General features: G+C 42.6%; 1 protein-coding gene across 2 annotated transcripts in view; it reads right to left on the bottom strand.

Moving 5' to 3' along the window:
* Nucleotides 1–13233, bottom strand: part of PCSK5 (proprotein convertase subtilisin/kexin type 5) — a 245934-nt gene extending 232701 nt beyond the window's left edge. The window contains exon 1 of one of the 2 annotated variants that reach the window (XM_088156600.1): nucleotides 12540–13233. In XM_088156600.1, the coding sequence (XP_088012726.1) occupies nucleotides 12540–12737 (198 nt within the window). In that variant the 5' untranslated portion in view covers nucleotides 12738–13233. The remainder of the gene's footprint in view (nucleotides 1–12539) is intronic. The other variant, XM_088156601.1, reaches the window with a different exon arrangement.
* Nucleotides 13234–16464: the final 3231 nt, after the last annotated feature.

Here is a 16464-nt window from a genome sequence, read left to right as displayed (position 1 = left end):
TGGGCTGCTGATGAGTGGAAAGACATTGCCACTTGGGTAGAGAAGCTGCCTGTAAAAGTCTGTCATGCAGGTGCCCATGTCCACAAGAGTTGGGCTAATGAGGAGCACTGAAACAATGAGCAGGTAGATCAGACTGCAAAAATAGAGGCGTCACAGATAGATTTAGATTGGCAACACAAAGGAGAGTTCTTCCTAGCTCGATGGGCCCATGATGCCTCAGGTCACCAGGGCAGAGACGCCACCAATAAGTGGGCACGAGACCGAGGGGTGGATCTAACCATGGACAGTATTTCTCAAGTTATCCATGACTGTGAGATGTGCGCTGCCATCAAGCAAGCCAAGCGAATGAAGCCGCTCTGGTATGGGGGGTGATGGTCCAAATATAAGTATGGAGAGGCCTGGCAGATTGACTACATCACACTGCCTCAAACTCGCCAGGGCAAGTGCTATGTACTGACCATGATGGAAATCACCACTGGATGGTTGGAGACCTACCCTGTGCCTCACCCCGTTCCTTGGAACACCATCCTGGGCCTTGAAAAGCAAGTCCTGTGGTAGCATGAGAGAATTGAGTCGGACAATGGAACCCATTTCAAGAACAGCCTTATCAACACCTGGGCCAGAGAACACGGCATTGAATGGATATATCATATCCCCTACAATGCGCCAGCTGCTGGAAAAGTTGAACGGTGCAACAGAGCACTTAAGACCACCCTGAAGGCACTTGGCAGAGGGACCTTCAAGAATTGGTAAATGAATTTAGCAAAGGCCACCTGGATGGTCAACACCTGAGGGTCCATCAATCAAACTGGTCCTGCCCAGTCTGAACCCTTGCACACAGTGGATGGAGATAAAGTCCCTGTGGTACACATGAAAGGTATTTTAGGAAAGACTGTGGGATTAGTCCAACCTTGGGCAAAGACAAACACCTCCGTGGGATTCTCTTTGCTCAAGGACCTGGCTACACTTGGTGGATAATGCAGAAAGATGGAGAAGCCTGTTGTGTACCACAGGGAAACCTAATCTTAAAAGAGAAATGAGTGTAAGGTTTCATTGTAGAGTTTAAAGAGAGAGTCTTGATTTGGGTATGATACAGATGGTAATAGAATCAGGGGTGGATAATGTCTTGGGTTTGGTATGCAGGATGTGACCGACCAAAGGTATGTATTCTATCATTATCTGTTAAAACCAGGTGGGGCAGTGATCCTTATCATTTCCACAACCCATCCTTCCTCCAGGGAGATATCTCCTGTTAATGGCCCATTGAGTCCCACTGTATGACTGATAAAATTACATCATCCCATTGGGAGATGCTCCACCCAAGCACTTCCTACCTAGGTAAAATCTGAGGTTTGGAACATCAGAGCAGCCCTCTTGCACTGGATTCCAGAGGAAAACCAGACCTTTCCACATCCCTGGACCTTCAGAGGAAAACTGCATCCTTCTCCAGGACCACTGCTTCAACAGAATCACATCTGTTACTCCAGGAGGACTGCAGACACCATTTAATTGGACTGCTACCAACACTCTGACTGAGGGGGCAGCTTTTTTTTTGGTGGCATTTGTTTGTTTGTATTACTGTATTTTTATTTTAATTTCCATAGAAAAGAACTGTTATTCCTATTCCCATATCTTTGTCTGAGAGCTCCTTAATTTCAAAATTATAATAATTTGGAAAGGGTTTACATTTTCCATTTCAAGAGAGGTTCTTGCCTTTCTTAGCAGCCACCTGTCTTTCAAACCTAAATAACAACTCTATTAATTCCAGCTACCAGTTTTCCCAGATGATGTGTTTGATGATTGTCAGTTGGCCACCCTCACTATGCATTGACTTAAAATTGTGGGTAAGGGTGTGCTGTTCACTGACAATAGAAATTTAAACTACTCCAAGCTGAAGTAAACATTCAGCCTGATCAGACAGGCAGAAAGGAGTAACAACAGAGATCCAGTGATGGGCGCATGTCAGAAGTGTCAAAGCAATTCCAGATATTGTCATACATGTATCCTCTGGGAGTTTACTTTTATTTCAATTAGGTATGAACAAAATCCTATTAATGTTGTGCTTTTAATTCAGGGAAAGCAAATTATTTTGTTTACAAAGGAGCAAGGAAGAAAACTGAACGGTGTATCACATTTAATACTGCCATGCTAGCTAGGGCTGGAGTTCGTGTTGTGCAGTGGTGACAGGATACATCTAGTCTGTCAACCTTACTGATCTAACTAGGATACATGCAGAAACATTTTCCATGTCCCTACTAAGAAACTACTGAGACTGCTACCGAATACTTCATGGGGTATAATACCTCAAAAACTAAAGAAGCTAATCTGAGCTATAAAGCCACTCTGTAGGTATCTGCATTAGTTCCACTCTACACTCCATTGGTAAAACTACCAGTTTTGCAAGATGGGGCTTTGTTGCTCATGAGAAAATTACTTACTCTGCAGCCCAATCCTGCAGGGAAGGGGTCTTCCAATTTCCAAGAGAGGTAGGGGAACTTCCCCAGCTTAAAGCTGTTCATTTATGCTTGGCTCATCGAAGCACAGCACACTCACAAAAGCATCCAATTTTTTTCAAAGTTTATAGTGTTTGATTGATTTGTTTGCTTCAGCTCAGGCCAGATCAGTTACCTGAGATACAACAGTTGACATTCTGCAGTTCACAATGTTGAAGGAATATGAGTGGAATAACTGAATCAAAACACTCACTAAATTAAAGTAATTGAAAATCTCATTTTAAAAACAATTTTCACTTTTCAGAACAGCTCCATGACAAATGTGATGCCAACTTTTAAAAGGAGATGTGAGATGAGGCTACAAGTCATTACTAGAAAAATTAATAGAAACTAAGAAATAAGATCATTAATAGGCACTTGGGTAAAAAGTCACTGCTTTGTAAATAGTTAAAAAGACGAAAATTCTGCCTCACAAATTTATTACTGTTCTTAAAAGAGGCCAAGCATATAGAGATGGGTAAATAGATACAGTGTAGTTGAACTTCCAAAAGGATTTGGACAATATCCTTCACCAACAGGTTTTAAGAATTTAAGAACCCATTGCAAAAGGCCTCTGCAGAAGTAAGCAATCAAAAACAAAAAAATCCTGAAAGCAAAGCTTAGGACTATTGAGTTACTTTTTTATTACTTAGCAATTAGTTTCTCGCAATGAGTGGAGGTTCCAGATGGAGCTCTGTTGGGTTACACTGCAGAACCTCTTCTGGATCCCATATTATTTCATTATAAAAAATATGCATGGAAAAAGAGTGAGCAATGAGGTGTAGATGTCTGCTATGATAGATGTAAAAACTGGAACAGCTGACTGTGCATGAACTGCAGGACACTGCAAAACTGAGTGACAACAATATCAAATGAAACCCAATACAGACAAAAGTAGATTAGCTTATGTACAAACCAAACATCACACTAAAATGAACTGTTCAGAGCTGCCCAGTACTGTACCATTAAAGAGTGACAATCTCGAGGTTATGACAAACTAATCCATGGGAACTCAGATCAGTATAAGTCCCCACAGTAAATTACATACTAGACATTAATTATAATATGAAGAATAAAGCAGAGTATCTGACATCATGAGAATAATAAGTACTGTGTAGCTCTAGTTTTCTGTATTCAAAGAGGACATAATAGACTTGAAAAAGTTTCCAAGCAGGAAAAGAAGAAAGGACAAAGATACAGTACAACAAGAAATTGTATGAGGAATAGACAAGTAAACTAAGGCCCTTCAGTCTACACACAACATGATTTAGGAGAAAATATTCAAAGTCTAAAAAATCATGTATGGTGTAAGAGTGGACAACAAACATCTTTCATCATCTCTTTCAGTAGCGGTCTTACAAAGCTAGTAAATAACAAGCAAAAGAGGGGTGCATCTTCACACAGCATAGTAGCAAACTTTAAAAATCCTTGCCACAGAATATTGTGGGTGCTACAAATTTAGTTTTATTTCAAAGACTGAATAGGGATAAAACAAACATTGAGAATTTCACAGCTGAAGGGAGTGTTAGGGAGAAGTATCTGATGTCTGTTTTGCTCTTCCTCAGCCGGGACAGTAACTTAATACCATTGCCTGTGCCTATGGTAGTGGCATCTAGACAGATCTTCTATTGGACTCAGAATGGCCTTCCATCCTTTTGGGTCTATCTGGATAAGGGCTGTGCTGGTGAACAAAAATGTTATAGGATCTACTTGTCTATGCCCTGGATGTCATACTAGTGGCTTTAAAAGTGTGACACAGCATGTGTTTTCTTTCCTGTCTGTTTTTAAGACATCAGGTTACTGTGTAAATATCTGCCACAAAGAAAGGCTCCATAAAAGAAAGGAAATATTCTCTAGGTTCATCCAGAGGCGAAACTACTGACAGACAACAAAGAGAATGGAAATTTTCAGTTCCCTTGAAGTTGCAAAATATAGCTTGAAGACTAAGTAGCAAATTAGATAAAAGAATGTAAAAGTAGGCATACAGGATGCTAAACATAGCTAGAACCAGTGAACAAAAAGAAAATGAGGAACCTAGTAGGTTTCGTGGCAAAGTTATGTAACAAGAAACAACTGCATATGTCCTCAGAGAAGTTCCAGGCAAGGTTTACAATACTGGGGGCACTCAGTGAATACGACCACTAGAGACCCCCTGTAAATCGGTTCTAGGAGAAGTAAAGCTTATGTGTTAGCTAGGAAGTACATTGTAATAAATATGTGTGATGATGATGGAATAAATACCGTGTTGTGAAGTTTTACGACACACATTGGATTAGAGGAAAAAATCCACTGGAGGTGTCTGGCACTGCAATAGAGAATGCCTGCATTCTAATACTTCAAATTCGGTTAGAAAGTTTACTTTCAAGCTGTTTTCAGTATCACTACATGCTATCACTGATTAAACGATATATTTCTAAAGGGAGAACATTATCCAATTCTAGGCTTGACTTTCAGACACACAGCACTATTTTGTAACACTTCACTGCCTTCTAAGCACTCTTACACAAAACTCATTGGTTTAGTTTTAGTTTGAATAAAATATATACCACAGGTTTTAACTGTTACTTGCAGCATCTCTCAACTCCAATCTGGCCCCAGAACACAAACTTAAGTGATGCCTGTTCCCTGCTGACATAGAAATGTCCTAAAAAGAAAAAAACAAAGAGGAAAAAAATGTAGCTTGAGCAAAGATGAGCCCATACTGATGGCTACCCCTTATTAAAAAGTATGCCATCTCCCTTGGGATCAGGTTCCTTCTATTTGGAAGAGTTTGTGCATACAATCTTTTCTTTCCTGATTTGTTTAGAACTGTATATTCCATCTTGCCTGATTAACATGCTTTTTACAATCTCACCTCCATTGTGCAACATCTTGTAATCCACAAGAATGTCCACAACAAGCTGTTCTGGAAGGACTTCATTCTGTAGCTATCATACTCTGCTGGACTTGCCAATGATGCATTCCAGTTTTTCATTCTGGAAATATCAGTTGAATTTGGCCCAGTACATTGCCTAATAAACACTTACTGTCTTAAGGTATGTATCTTCAGCAAGCAGGATTCTATTTGATCATATCTTTTCCTATGTTTGGCAGGTGACAAAGAGCACCACATGATATGCTTGACGCGTATTTCCTCACTTGATGATTTTACAATTGATTATTTGGAGAAGAGAGGTATATTGGGTCAGTCACAGAAAAACAGAATATAGCTGTAAAACATGCAAATATGACACTGGAAATGTCTTGCCTGACAATGAGCTTAATTTATACCACTGTACAAAGGAATGGGGAGGTTGTATACAAGCAAGATATAATTTCTGGTCAAGGCAAACAGATGTCAATCAAAACACAGGAACTATGATGACTGTAGGAGTGGGAAGTCTATCTTCAAATAGGAAACCAGAAGCAAAATAAAGGCTGGGCTTGATAATGTGGTGGAGAGACAGACGAGCCATTTAAGCACAAGAGCAGATATATAACACTGGCCATGACTTTAGTCTGTAAGTTGGAAGAAGAAATCACTTTTAGAACTGGTTCATCTCAGACTAGTTTAAAACTGGAGTCAAAAATCCACTTATAAACAACTTAAGGTACACATCACTCATTATTCTGTCCAATTCAATATTCTTCAGATTTTTATATTGATTATTTATGTTTATTTTGAGCAGATACTTTGTAAATTAAAAACTTCATCTATCTTCAAGTACTACTTGAGAAATAGTACCAAATTCCTGAAGCAGGACACAGAATTAAACTATGGAACCGTAGGTTAAAACTTTATAGGCAAGACTGATTTATCTATTTATTACAGCAGGACAGCAAACAATTACCTGCCAGAGTTCCTCTTGAAATTGTTTTGGTCAATATTTCATCAAGTGACCTGAATACTGGCATAGAAAAAACACTAAGTAAACATAAGCTACATAAAGACAGATTATATGCTAGTATGTTGAGGGTCAGGAACAGAATTCAAAACAAACTGGCACTTTAACACGTGGTCTGGAAAGGCAGGACAACGTTCAGCCAATGCATAAGCCAAGTACTACACCTAATAAGAAACTATTGAATAAATTCAGGCTGGAGAACAGTGGGCTAGGAATTTGGCAGAATCAATCTGTGAACCATAGCAGATCACAGGCTGAACTCTGTCAAGAATGTCATATGGCTACAGGATAGACAAATGCCATAATGGGTTACATAAAGAGGAGTGCTTTCTTTCCTGAGGACAGATGAAGGAATCCCTATGCTCTACTCCACTGTAATGCTCTGGCAGCTCCTTGGTCAAGATGAGGATCTCTTAGAAGCACCAGAGTCAAACCAGAGCAAGACTGGTCAGTGAAAGCCTCACTTATGTAAAACAAAGGAAAAGACTGAACTTGGACGGAAAACATAAAAGTCTGGAAGAGGGAGATGCTACAACTTTTCTGATGTTTTTTACTCTTAACATGCATAGAGAAACACAAGCTTTGAATTGCACAAAGACTAACACAGTTTCGACTTCACCAGGGCAAAGAGTATAAACCACTAGCTCCAGTGACGCTGTGGAACTTCCCTACTGAAGACCTTCAAAAACTGGTTATATATCCGCCAGGAAATGTGGGCATAGCTGGTTTTCCTTAAAGGCACTGCAATGGACAAATCAATCTGTAGTGATTTCCCTCTTGCCTTTCACTTCTACAGCTTTAGCCATTGTCAGTCAGAGGTTCTCATACCAGACATGAATGCTGTCATACCAGAGTAAGATGCTCTCAATATGTTTTACAGATTTTTTTCCTGTTCTTCGATTTAACCCAGTCTGGTCCACTTGTGCACTTTGTTTGAGAGAAGCAGTTCGCACAAACATTGCTAAATTGGCCTTGCAACTAACTGTTATTCTTACAAATACAGTTTAGTTTCTGCTTGCCTAAGGGCTTTAAATAATAAAAAAAATCACACAATTTGCAGTTTGACCACTGCACTGTTAAACAAGATTATCATCTTCCCTCATTTTGTAACAACAAACAAACTCTACTAGATTGCCTGCATGACCAAAAGCCATTCCTTTTCTTCATCTAGCTCCTAATGAAAAGCTCACACTTACTAGTTCTAAAATCTTTTCTTTCTCCCTCTTCCCTCCTATTTTTAACTGTGGAGATGAAAAAATACCACTAAATATGAAGAAATAGCCATAGTATACCTTTTGTAATCTCCAGTACGTTCAGGTGTACTGGTTCTGTGGTATTATGAGCATTTGCATAAATCTTGTTTCAGGACTTACATTTTCCAAATACTTGTCTACTGCTGGTTATTCTCTACCACCCCTATATGTACTTTTTTCCTCCTATCTGTAAGAGAAAATTCAGTTTTCCTTGGTATTTGTGTAACCCCACTTTATATATCTGCATACACATACAACTTAGAGTACACCTAGCTTTAATTCTTTTAATAGCACTGTCCTGATACTTGTATCCTTAGTACTCAGGACTTCATTAACTTATTACAGGTATTAAATTTTAATTAGGTATACTCTGTTTTAATGCTGTGTGCACACAGGCTCTTAAGAGGCATGTTTCTTCTATTATTCATCATATTATGTGGTACATGAACTTCTTTACACAAAGGCCTATCATCTTGCTTTTTTGAGACATCCTTGTAAAGTGGTGGAGACTTATGGCAGCAAACTCCTTCCTTAGAAGACAACAACATTAGTTTAGGTTTTTAATCTCAAAATAAGTTCCTTTTTTCCTTAACTGCTTCCCTATCTTGCAATTTGAACTACTTAGTTTGCAAAATTTACTTCTGCCTTCCATCTGGAATAGACTTTGCAAATGAAACACAGCCATTCCTCCCATTCTTTCTATCAACTGACCCTGTTACACATCATCTTCTCTGTGACATCAATGGAATGTCATGTTTGAAATGAACTGTTGAAATCAATAGGTTTGAAATATTATTTACTAAAACTTTGGGTGATCTGCTGGCTTTAAACAAATATTCCCAATTAAAACAAACAAACCCACCACAAAACACTTACAGGCAAGTGACATCAGCATTTACATTATTTAGAAAACCAAATCTGCCTATCTTACTGTGATTTGAGGCACAGCTCAAGCTCAGCACACTTAGGTGCCTTTTGGAAGAAAATTGTAGGCATAGGGTGGTCTGTCACTTGCAAAGGGCAGGGAATAGGCTACTCAATTCTGAAAGAGATCAGAAAAGTAAAATTCCTGGAAGAATACTATTAGGAGAAGAAAGATATAATGTGATAAAGTGCTAACCCATCCTGAGCTCTTGTCTATAATTAAGAAAGAAAAAAGGAAGAGCAGGATCTAAAGTTTACTATTGCAGTATTTCTCTCTCTTTTTGCAACCACAGATATCTTTATGTCTTCCATTCTTCCATCACCTTTGGGATATCTACTGTTTGTTTCTCCTCTGCTCATGAACCTTTATGGAAAATCCACTGCCTCAACAAGAAACTCCTGGCACCTGATGACAGCGAACAGTCACAATATTTAAACTGACTATAAAAAATGATACACAGACTATACGCTTAATCTTTGACAGCTGCCAATAGTGAAAGAAATGTTCCTGAATGTCAGTGACATTTACATTTCTCTAAGGTAAGATCTGCTTTGTGCTGCCACTGCAAAATTAGAAAACAAGCCAGCAAAGAGGTGCTGGGGGATGCACTATACCCCAAATTGCTCTATCCAGCATGGAACTTAGAACAACTTCCTGACTGCTTTACATTACGCTCTTATCACAGACCCAGAGGGCTTGCAAGTCCAGACCACTGTCTTAGAAGACCCATGCAAAAAGAACAATTCAATTCTTTTTTTTCTAGAGAAACTACTAATTGCACTTCAAGGATGAGACAGAAAAGTCTACATTGGAAAAGGAGGAAAGAAGTTAACTCTATGCATTTAAGTCCTGATATTACCTGTTTGTGTAATTTTAAAGTCCAACGAAACACAGAATACATACCTCTAATTGGTAATACAGGAAATACAAGATAAACAAGAAGTATGTCAGAGCAATTGTAGGAAACAGGAAACAGCACACGTAGCCTGGAAAAACATCGCGTTAAAGAGGATTCTTTCTCTGTTGTGCTGTGATCCCTAAAAATTAATGGAAAATTCCTCTTTTCAATGAACAAAGAAACTAAAGCTTTGAGTTTTCATAATAAAGCATGAAGACCCCAGAAGTCTGAGAGCAACAAAAGTTTACCAGAAGCTGTGAGAGAAAGAGTTCTCAACTGCCCACCAGCAGGTCATCTCAAGGCCTCTTTTAACAGCCCCTTCTGCCATCTATTTCTGATTGACTTGTCCAGTCATTTAGCAAGCCTTTGCAGGTTTGTCATGGCAATAAAAATTAATTAAGAGGTATTTCAAGACTCAACTGGATATTCTCCAAATAATACAAGCATCAAAAAACAGTAAGCAAAATTTGTCCTGTTACCAGGAATGCACTAAATAACAAGAACTAGGAGAAGGGATGTTGGCCAGTATTCACAATTCAGAGCCTTCCTGGATCCACCATTTTGTCTCCACTGATAAATTTAAAGTACCTTTCAATGTCATTTTTCTACAAACACAAAATTAACAGAATGGCCAGTGAGAAGAAGACCTTCAGAACCCCTCTTTTCCACTCTTCACTTCAGCTCTAATCATGCAATTTACTTATGTCAGAATGCTCCTGGTTTGCAACTACCTGACTTTCATTTTTATAGTTTCACTACCTCTTATCTTGAATATTTTAAATAGGTTATTTTTCTGGATGATTTGTAAGTTGGTTCTTTGCATCAGCTGCAGGGGACTAAACCGATTTAGCTTTTTGCACTTCCTTTTTAAAGGTGAGCTCATAAATTTAATGTAACCAAAAATATTATGCCTATTGTATAACTCTATGATAAAATTCTGCTTATTGGTGTCTCTTGCTTTCAGAGCATATTAAGCTAAGAGAATATCTTTCAACATCTCACACAAAATAAATTTTTTAAGTACTTGCAATTGTCTCTCAATAATAACCAGCAAATTATTGTCCCGTTCTTATCTTCTTTCTGCACTTCCTGTTTTGTGTCAAATATTTTCCTGCTTTTCCAGATCTATGGAAAAGACTCGCTATGGGCAAGTCCACCTCATCTGTCCAAATTGCTCCCAATTCCCTTTCTCCAAAAGTTAATATCTTACTCCATTTACCCATCTTTACCTAGACACACAGTCTATTCTTTTTTCATCCATATAGCTAGTATTTTCCTGGTTTTAATTACTTATAGTCTCTATTTACACCTGTAATTTATCCATTATTGGTATCTCATAATTGTATATAGACACTTTCACTGACACATAAGAAACAACAGAGGCTTACTACATTCTTTCCTAAATTCAAGATGAGGTTTACATATACAAAGTACAAAAAGGCAGGCCCCGAGCTGACCAGCTAGCCTGACAAAAGAAAAGATGGGGAAAGGTGCATCCTGCAACTGACTTTGCTTATTTTGGCACTATAAGGGCTCAGACAGGAATATATACACCTTGAACAACAACAAAAAAAGTGTAATTCTAAAAAGAAAGCCAATGCAAAAAAAAAAAGATTCCTAAATGGTAGTTCCCAAGTAATATTTCAATTTTGACATGCAACCTTCCTCACAAATATTAGTGCCTCCGTCTGGAAGTAGTACTGCCTGCTTGGTTAAGCACTCCAAGAGAAAAGTTGGTACTGTTTTTCTAAGTAACTGCATCTTTACACATCATGTTTTGTGCTACTCTAGTGATATTTTCCAGCTTTTCTGATGTAAATTATTTATCTTAAATGACCGCACAGATGTCCTATTCAGGCTTGCAACGAGTGGGAACATTGAGATGTACTTTAAACTTTTGATTCAATCATGTAGCAAGTGGGAACGCATTTTAAAACACAATAATAATCGGTTCTTACTTTGATTTGGTTGATATGAAAAGCCTGGAGTGTAAACACAGCTGCGTTTTTTGTAAATCTCATGTTTAAAAGGAAGCCTTTTGTACCTGTAAATGCTCATTTCTAACCTTTCAATTCTTGTAGAATAAACTACTGTCTAGAAAGAATGTACTTCGATGTTTGCACCCAAGCATGCAACAGGAGACTGTTTATTTTTTAGGCACTCACCTTGTAAACCCTACATATGCAACTCGTATTTTGAGAACAACTGCGAGGAAAGCCTAGAACACTGAGTAAAACTTCTTAAGAAAACGTGATATTAGGACATTTTAAAGAGACCTGTGCCTAACTGTAAAGGGGGCATTTTTCAGTGCGATGGGATCCAGTGAGAACCAGGTGCCTACTCACTTGCAGTTTCTGAACCTGACTGGATCCAAAAATTTCCTGATGTGGTTGGTATCTGGATCTAGCCAAGTCCAGGTGTGGCCCCGGCCCCACCAGTGCGCTCTCCTTGCCCACAGAACGCCGCAGGCAGCCGCACGCCTGGCAGCCGCTCCGGGACACCCTGCCACCTCCTCCTTCCGCACGCCTCGCCAGAGCGGGGGTCGGGACGCCCTCCGCGGCGAGCCGGCGGCCGCGGCTGCCACGTCCTGGCTGCCGGGGAGACCGGCGCTCGCTGCAGGACGAGCTCTCGTATCAGCGCTTTTCAGCTCGGAAAAGGGACACAGGAGGCTGCCCGCCGCGGAGCGCAAAGTTCAGCCGCAGGGAAGCGGCGCGCAGAGCCGCGGCTGGACGCCCCTCGGCGATGCCCTCCCCCTCCCGCCCCGCGGGCGGCTCGCTGGCCCGCGCCCCGTTTCACACCTGGCAGAGAAGGGGAAGGCCACGGCCCCAAGCTCTCCGGCATACCTGTCCCCGCGCATCACCTCCCGCGGCCCGCGGCGGGAGGCCGGGGCGGCTCCGCTAACCGCCCCGCGGCCGCGGCGGGGCCTGCGGCGGGGCCGTAGTCGGGCAGCGGCCGCGGGGCCGACCGTCCCTTGCCCTCGTCGTTGTCCCCGCTCCGGAGGCGCAGGGCGGCGGCAGCGGACCCTGCCAGCCCGCCGGCCGGCCGCAGCGCCAATGCCCGCTTGTAAGTAGTTGTGAGTAGCGTTACCTGTCCTATATTGACGTATCCGTATTTGCTCGCTATCCTGTTGGCCTCCGGGAGCCCCCCGGTTATCCGCACAGCCCAGTGGTTGGTGTAGAGGCGCGTCCTGCAGGCGGGCAGCAGGAACCCCAGCACCAGGGTGAGCCGGCAGAGAAGGTCCCCGCCGCCTCCGCCTCCCCAGCAACAGCGGCGCTTCCAGCCCATCTTCTCCTCAGCACGCAACCCTCAAAAAACTTCTCCTTCCTTCTTCCGAGGCCCTTGTCCTCCCCTCCGGGCCGCTCCGGCGGTACGTCCTCCGAAGTTAGCCCGAGGAAGAAACTAGGAAGAGCTTGGAGTAGTGCATTGAACCGCCCGGGGGTTAAATGATGAGGGGTTGGGAATAGTGGTTCTGATCAGTGATTGCTGCTGTGCCCTCTTCCCGCCGCTCTCCGGGGATTAAGTAACTTGCTTGTGAGACCTTCTCTCACTGTTCCTGAGCGCCAGCTTCTCCCTCTACCCCTAGCTACATGGGAAGTCGTCTCTCCGCGGGGAGGAGGGGTCCTTCTCCCTCTCTCTACGTTTCCCTCCTCTCTGACTTCCTTCCCTCTGCCAGCGGTCTTCTGCCTTCTCTACCGCGTCTGGCTTTTCTTCGCCTCCACTCGCTCCCTCTCTCCGGAACCCGAGAGCCGTGAGGCTGCGACGGCAAGCGATGTGTGAGTGTTGGCAGCTCAGAGCCTCAGTGCACTCCGGCTCGGCCACCTCCCTCTCCCCTCCCTCCTCCTTCTCCTCCGCCTCCTATCCCCGCCCTCGCTCCCGCAGCGCCGAAGGCCAGGGGAAATGGCAGCCGTGTCGGCGCCGGGTTGCCTCGCTCTCCGCGCTCCTGGGCCCCGGGCTGCTGCTGGTCTCGTCAGCCGCCGCCCCCAAGCGCTGTCCCTGCCTCCGCGCCGTGCCCGGAGGCCGCCGCCCCGCCGGCGGGGCCGCGGCAGATGCGGCGAGGTGCGAGGCCTGCGGCAAGGCCTCGTGTTCCGCACCGCCGGCGGCCTCCGGGCCCTGCGCCCGCGGGGCGCCCGGGGCGAGGAGGAGCCGTGGGAGAGTCCCAGCTGCTCAGTTAGGCCGGGTCTGCCCTGGCCTGCCGGGCCCGGGAGACATTGCCAGGCTGCCAGGCAGGACGGGAACAGCCCCACCGCTGCCTCTCCACCAGCCACCGTTTGCTGGCCGCACTTCACATACACTGCATGTCGTCATTTAATGCGGCCCGTCTGTCCCTGGTCACCACCTTGAAAAGGAAAAGTGGGTGGCTGCTGCTTTGGCAGAAGAGCGGTCGTCCAGACCCAGACAGATAGGACAGAGCTTCTCTAGGACCTCATCTAGGTCTCCATGCAGTGTTGCCACTGCTGTGCAACAGCACTGCAACTTGCTTCCATAAGCAGAGCACCTCTGGGCCTAGAGAAGATGCATCTTGTCATTGGCATCTGTCTCAGGCACTGCCAGGTGCCTGGCTGGGGTAGGAGAAAACTCATGTCCACGCCAGCCCAAGGTTGTTGTTTAACAGTCTAAGTATTTGAGCCACCATAATAGTTTTGGGCTACCTGTAGATCTACTTCATTGTCCTAGAAAGTTAAAATAATTGGTCCAACGGACCTACTGAGGATCTGTTGCAGGTTTTGAAGGAATTTGAATGTGAGAAGTACCGTTGCAATGCACTAATGAAAAGTTGGGCAGCTGTCACTCTCTTTTTCACTGAAGTATGAGAAATTAAATGCTTTACAGAAAGTTATAGAATAACATGCAGTTCCTTTTTTCTTCTATCAAAGGCTATGTCCCTACCTTTAAGCAGCTGTTTTCCTAGAAAAGTAGAAATAGTGAAACACAGAAAGCCAAAGAAACGTTTTCCACTTCAGGTGATTCTCTGCTTTAGGTACGTTAATTTATCCCTTACACATGGGTGTTTTACTGGTGATTAACATCTTCCCACATCTTTTGATTGTTTTTGAAGAGTAGGAAAGAGGAAAATACATGCTTTGCTTCCCTGTTTGCTTGATGTCTCTGAGAATTTATTTGCCACTGATTGCCTTATCTCTGTTAGTATTTTGCATGATCATTTCCTCAGCATATTCCAATGTACTGTTTAGTTCTGTTTGTAGATTTAAGACCTCATGGCTTGCCTTCCTTAGGATTTTACAGATGGTGGGTTACTGTTGAGCAAATTGTTCTTCTATTGAAACTGCAGTCAACGCTCCCATTGGATTCAGCAGACCCTTGTATGGATTGTAGCTGTTAGGACCAGGCAGTTACACCTTGTTGCTAGTATTCATAAATACACATTCCTTGAATATGACATTAAATATCCTGCGGCAATTAGCCCTCCTTATTCATTGGTTCAATGATAATTACACAAGTCAGCTCTCATCCTCTATCTGGAGGGTTTAAAGTATGCTTAATCATGAATATCCTTATAGAATAGTGAATCATGAATACCTTAGAAAAGTAAGTAGCAATCAATGAGTCACCAAATCTCAGCCTTATGCAACCCCAGTTTATTTTTCTGAAGAAGGTAAATTAAAAATCTCTTTTCTGGTCTTTTCTCAGATAATTTTACTGTTGTTTTGATTGCCATATATTTTGCTATAGATGATGGATAAAAGATGCATACTACAAAGAAAAAAACCATACTGTCATGTACTTACTTCAAACTGGTCTCACTTTAGAGTGTTTTATGCACAGGCGCCAAAGCCACTAGAAATGAGTTGATTTGATAAATACATCATTGTCCCCAAGTATCTTTTCGTAAAGCTGCATCATATTGCATAGCCTAAAAAAAATGTTGTGAAAATTGTACTCTACATAAAAATAGCCTCTCGAAAAGGAGGGCTGTAGACCCCAGAGGCATTTCTTTTTTGTGATTATAGTCCTCTTTGCTGAGGCCACTGTGTTAGATGGCAATTATAGCTAGTGTGAGGGCATTTGGACATTGGCTGTGTTGTGAAGCATTTGAATATGTTTCAATATGAACTCCAGACTGCAGTAAGTGTGCTAGATACCAGGGGAGTGGAGAGACCACTGAGGGGACTGGCAGCAGCATGGGTTTTATTCAGCGTACCTGCTGTATGTGGACTGTATGTAGCTGGTAGCTGGGCTTGCTTCTGAACTCTGTGGGAGACCAGAAAGCTTGTCTGTCTGTACACACCACAGGGAAATTTTTTATCTCCTCTTGGCAAGGGCACTGATTTGCTCCATTTCTATTGTTACACCTGTGCCTCTTGTTTCTGGACATACACACCCCTCCACTCCCTTCTTACTGCTCTCCTATGACAAAACTCAGTATCTGTCTGACTGCTCAAAATGCAAATTCCACGGGTCTCTCTCTTGTCCTTTACTTATTGATACTAATCCCAGAATCCCTCCTCTATGTTAATCCCATACGATAGCAATCCAGAATCTGACCCAGTGGCTGTTCTCATTTCCCTCCTATTTGATCTAATTGCCTCTTGTTTTGCCGTTTTGCCTACCTAGTCCTGAAATTATTCTTTCCTTTCTAGATAAAAAAATCCCTCTGGTTCACCAGCTCTGGCAGCCTCTTTACTGTGCTGTGCTTCATGTCAGCTTTCTAACACTCCTGTATGTTTCACAGATCAGTGCTCCAGAGATGTGTTAGGCACCCCAGGGTCATAATTAAGGAGGAAACCACGTAGGATATATAAATTCAAAGAAAGTGGCAGTTCAGCGTCTTCCAGGAAGAAGTCCTGCAAGCAGATGTGCTGGCCCCTGAAGACATTCCAGAACACAGACTATTTTAAGAATAAACTGGGAATATATGTTCATCAGCCTTTGGAGAGGGAGAGTCTGAGCCATAATAGATGAAAGAAAGAAAACCTTCAAAGAGTGGAGGTTGTGTCAGGGGGTTGTTTAGAGGTTGCCTTAGAAAGATGGATAGTTTTGGAAGGAGTATTTA

The sequence above is a fragment of the Sturnus vulgaris genome, chromosome Z (assembly GCF_052056855.1).
Source record: "Sturnus vulgaris isolate bStuVul1 chromosome Z, bStuVul1.hap1, whole genome shotgun sequence".
NCBI classification, from domain to species: domain Eukaryota; kingdom Metazoa; phylum Chordata; class Aves; order Passeriformes; family Sturnidae; genus Sturnus; species Sturnus vulgaris.
Note: the sequence above shows the minus strand (reverse complement) of the source record. Positions and strands in the feature narration are given on the sequence as shown.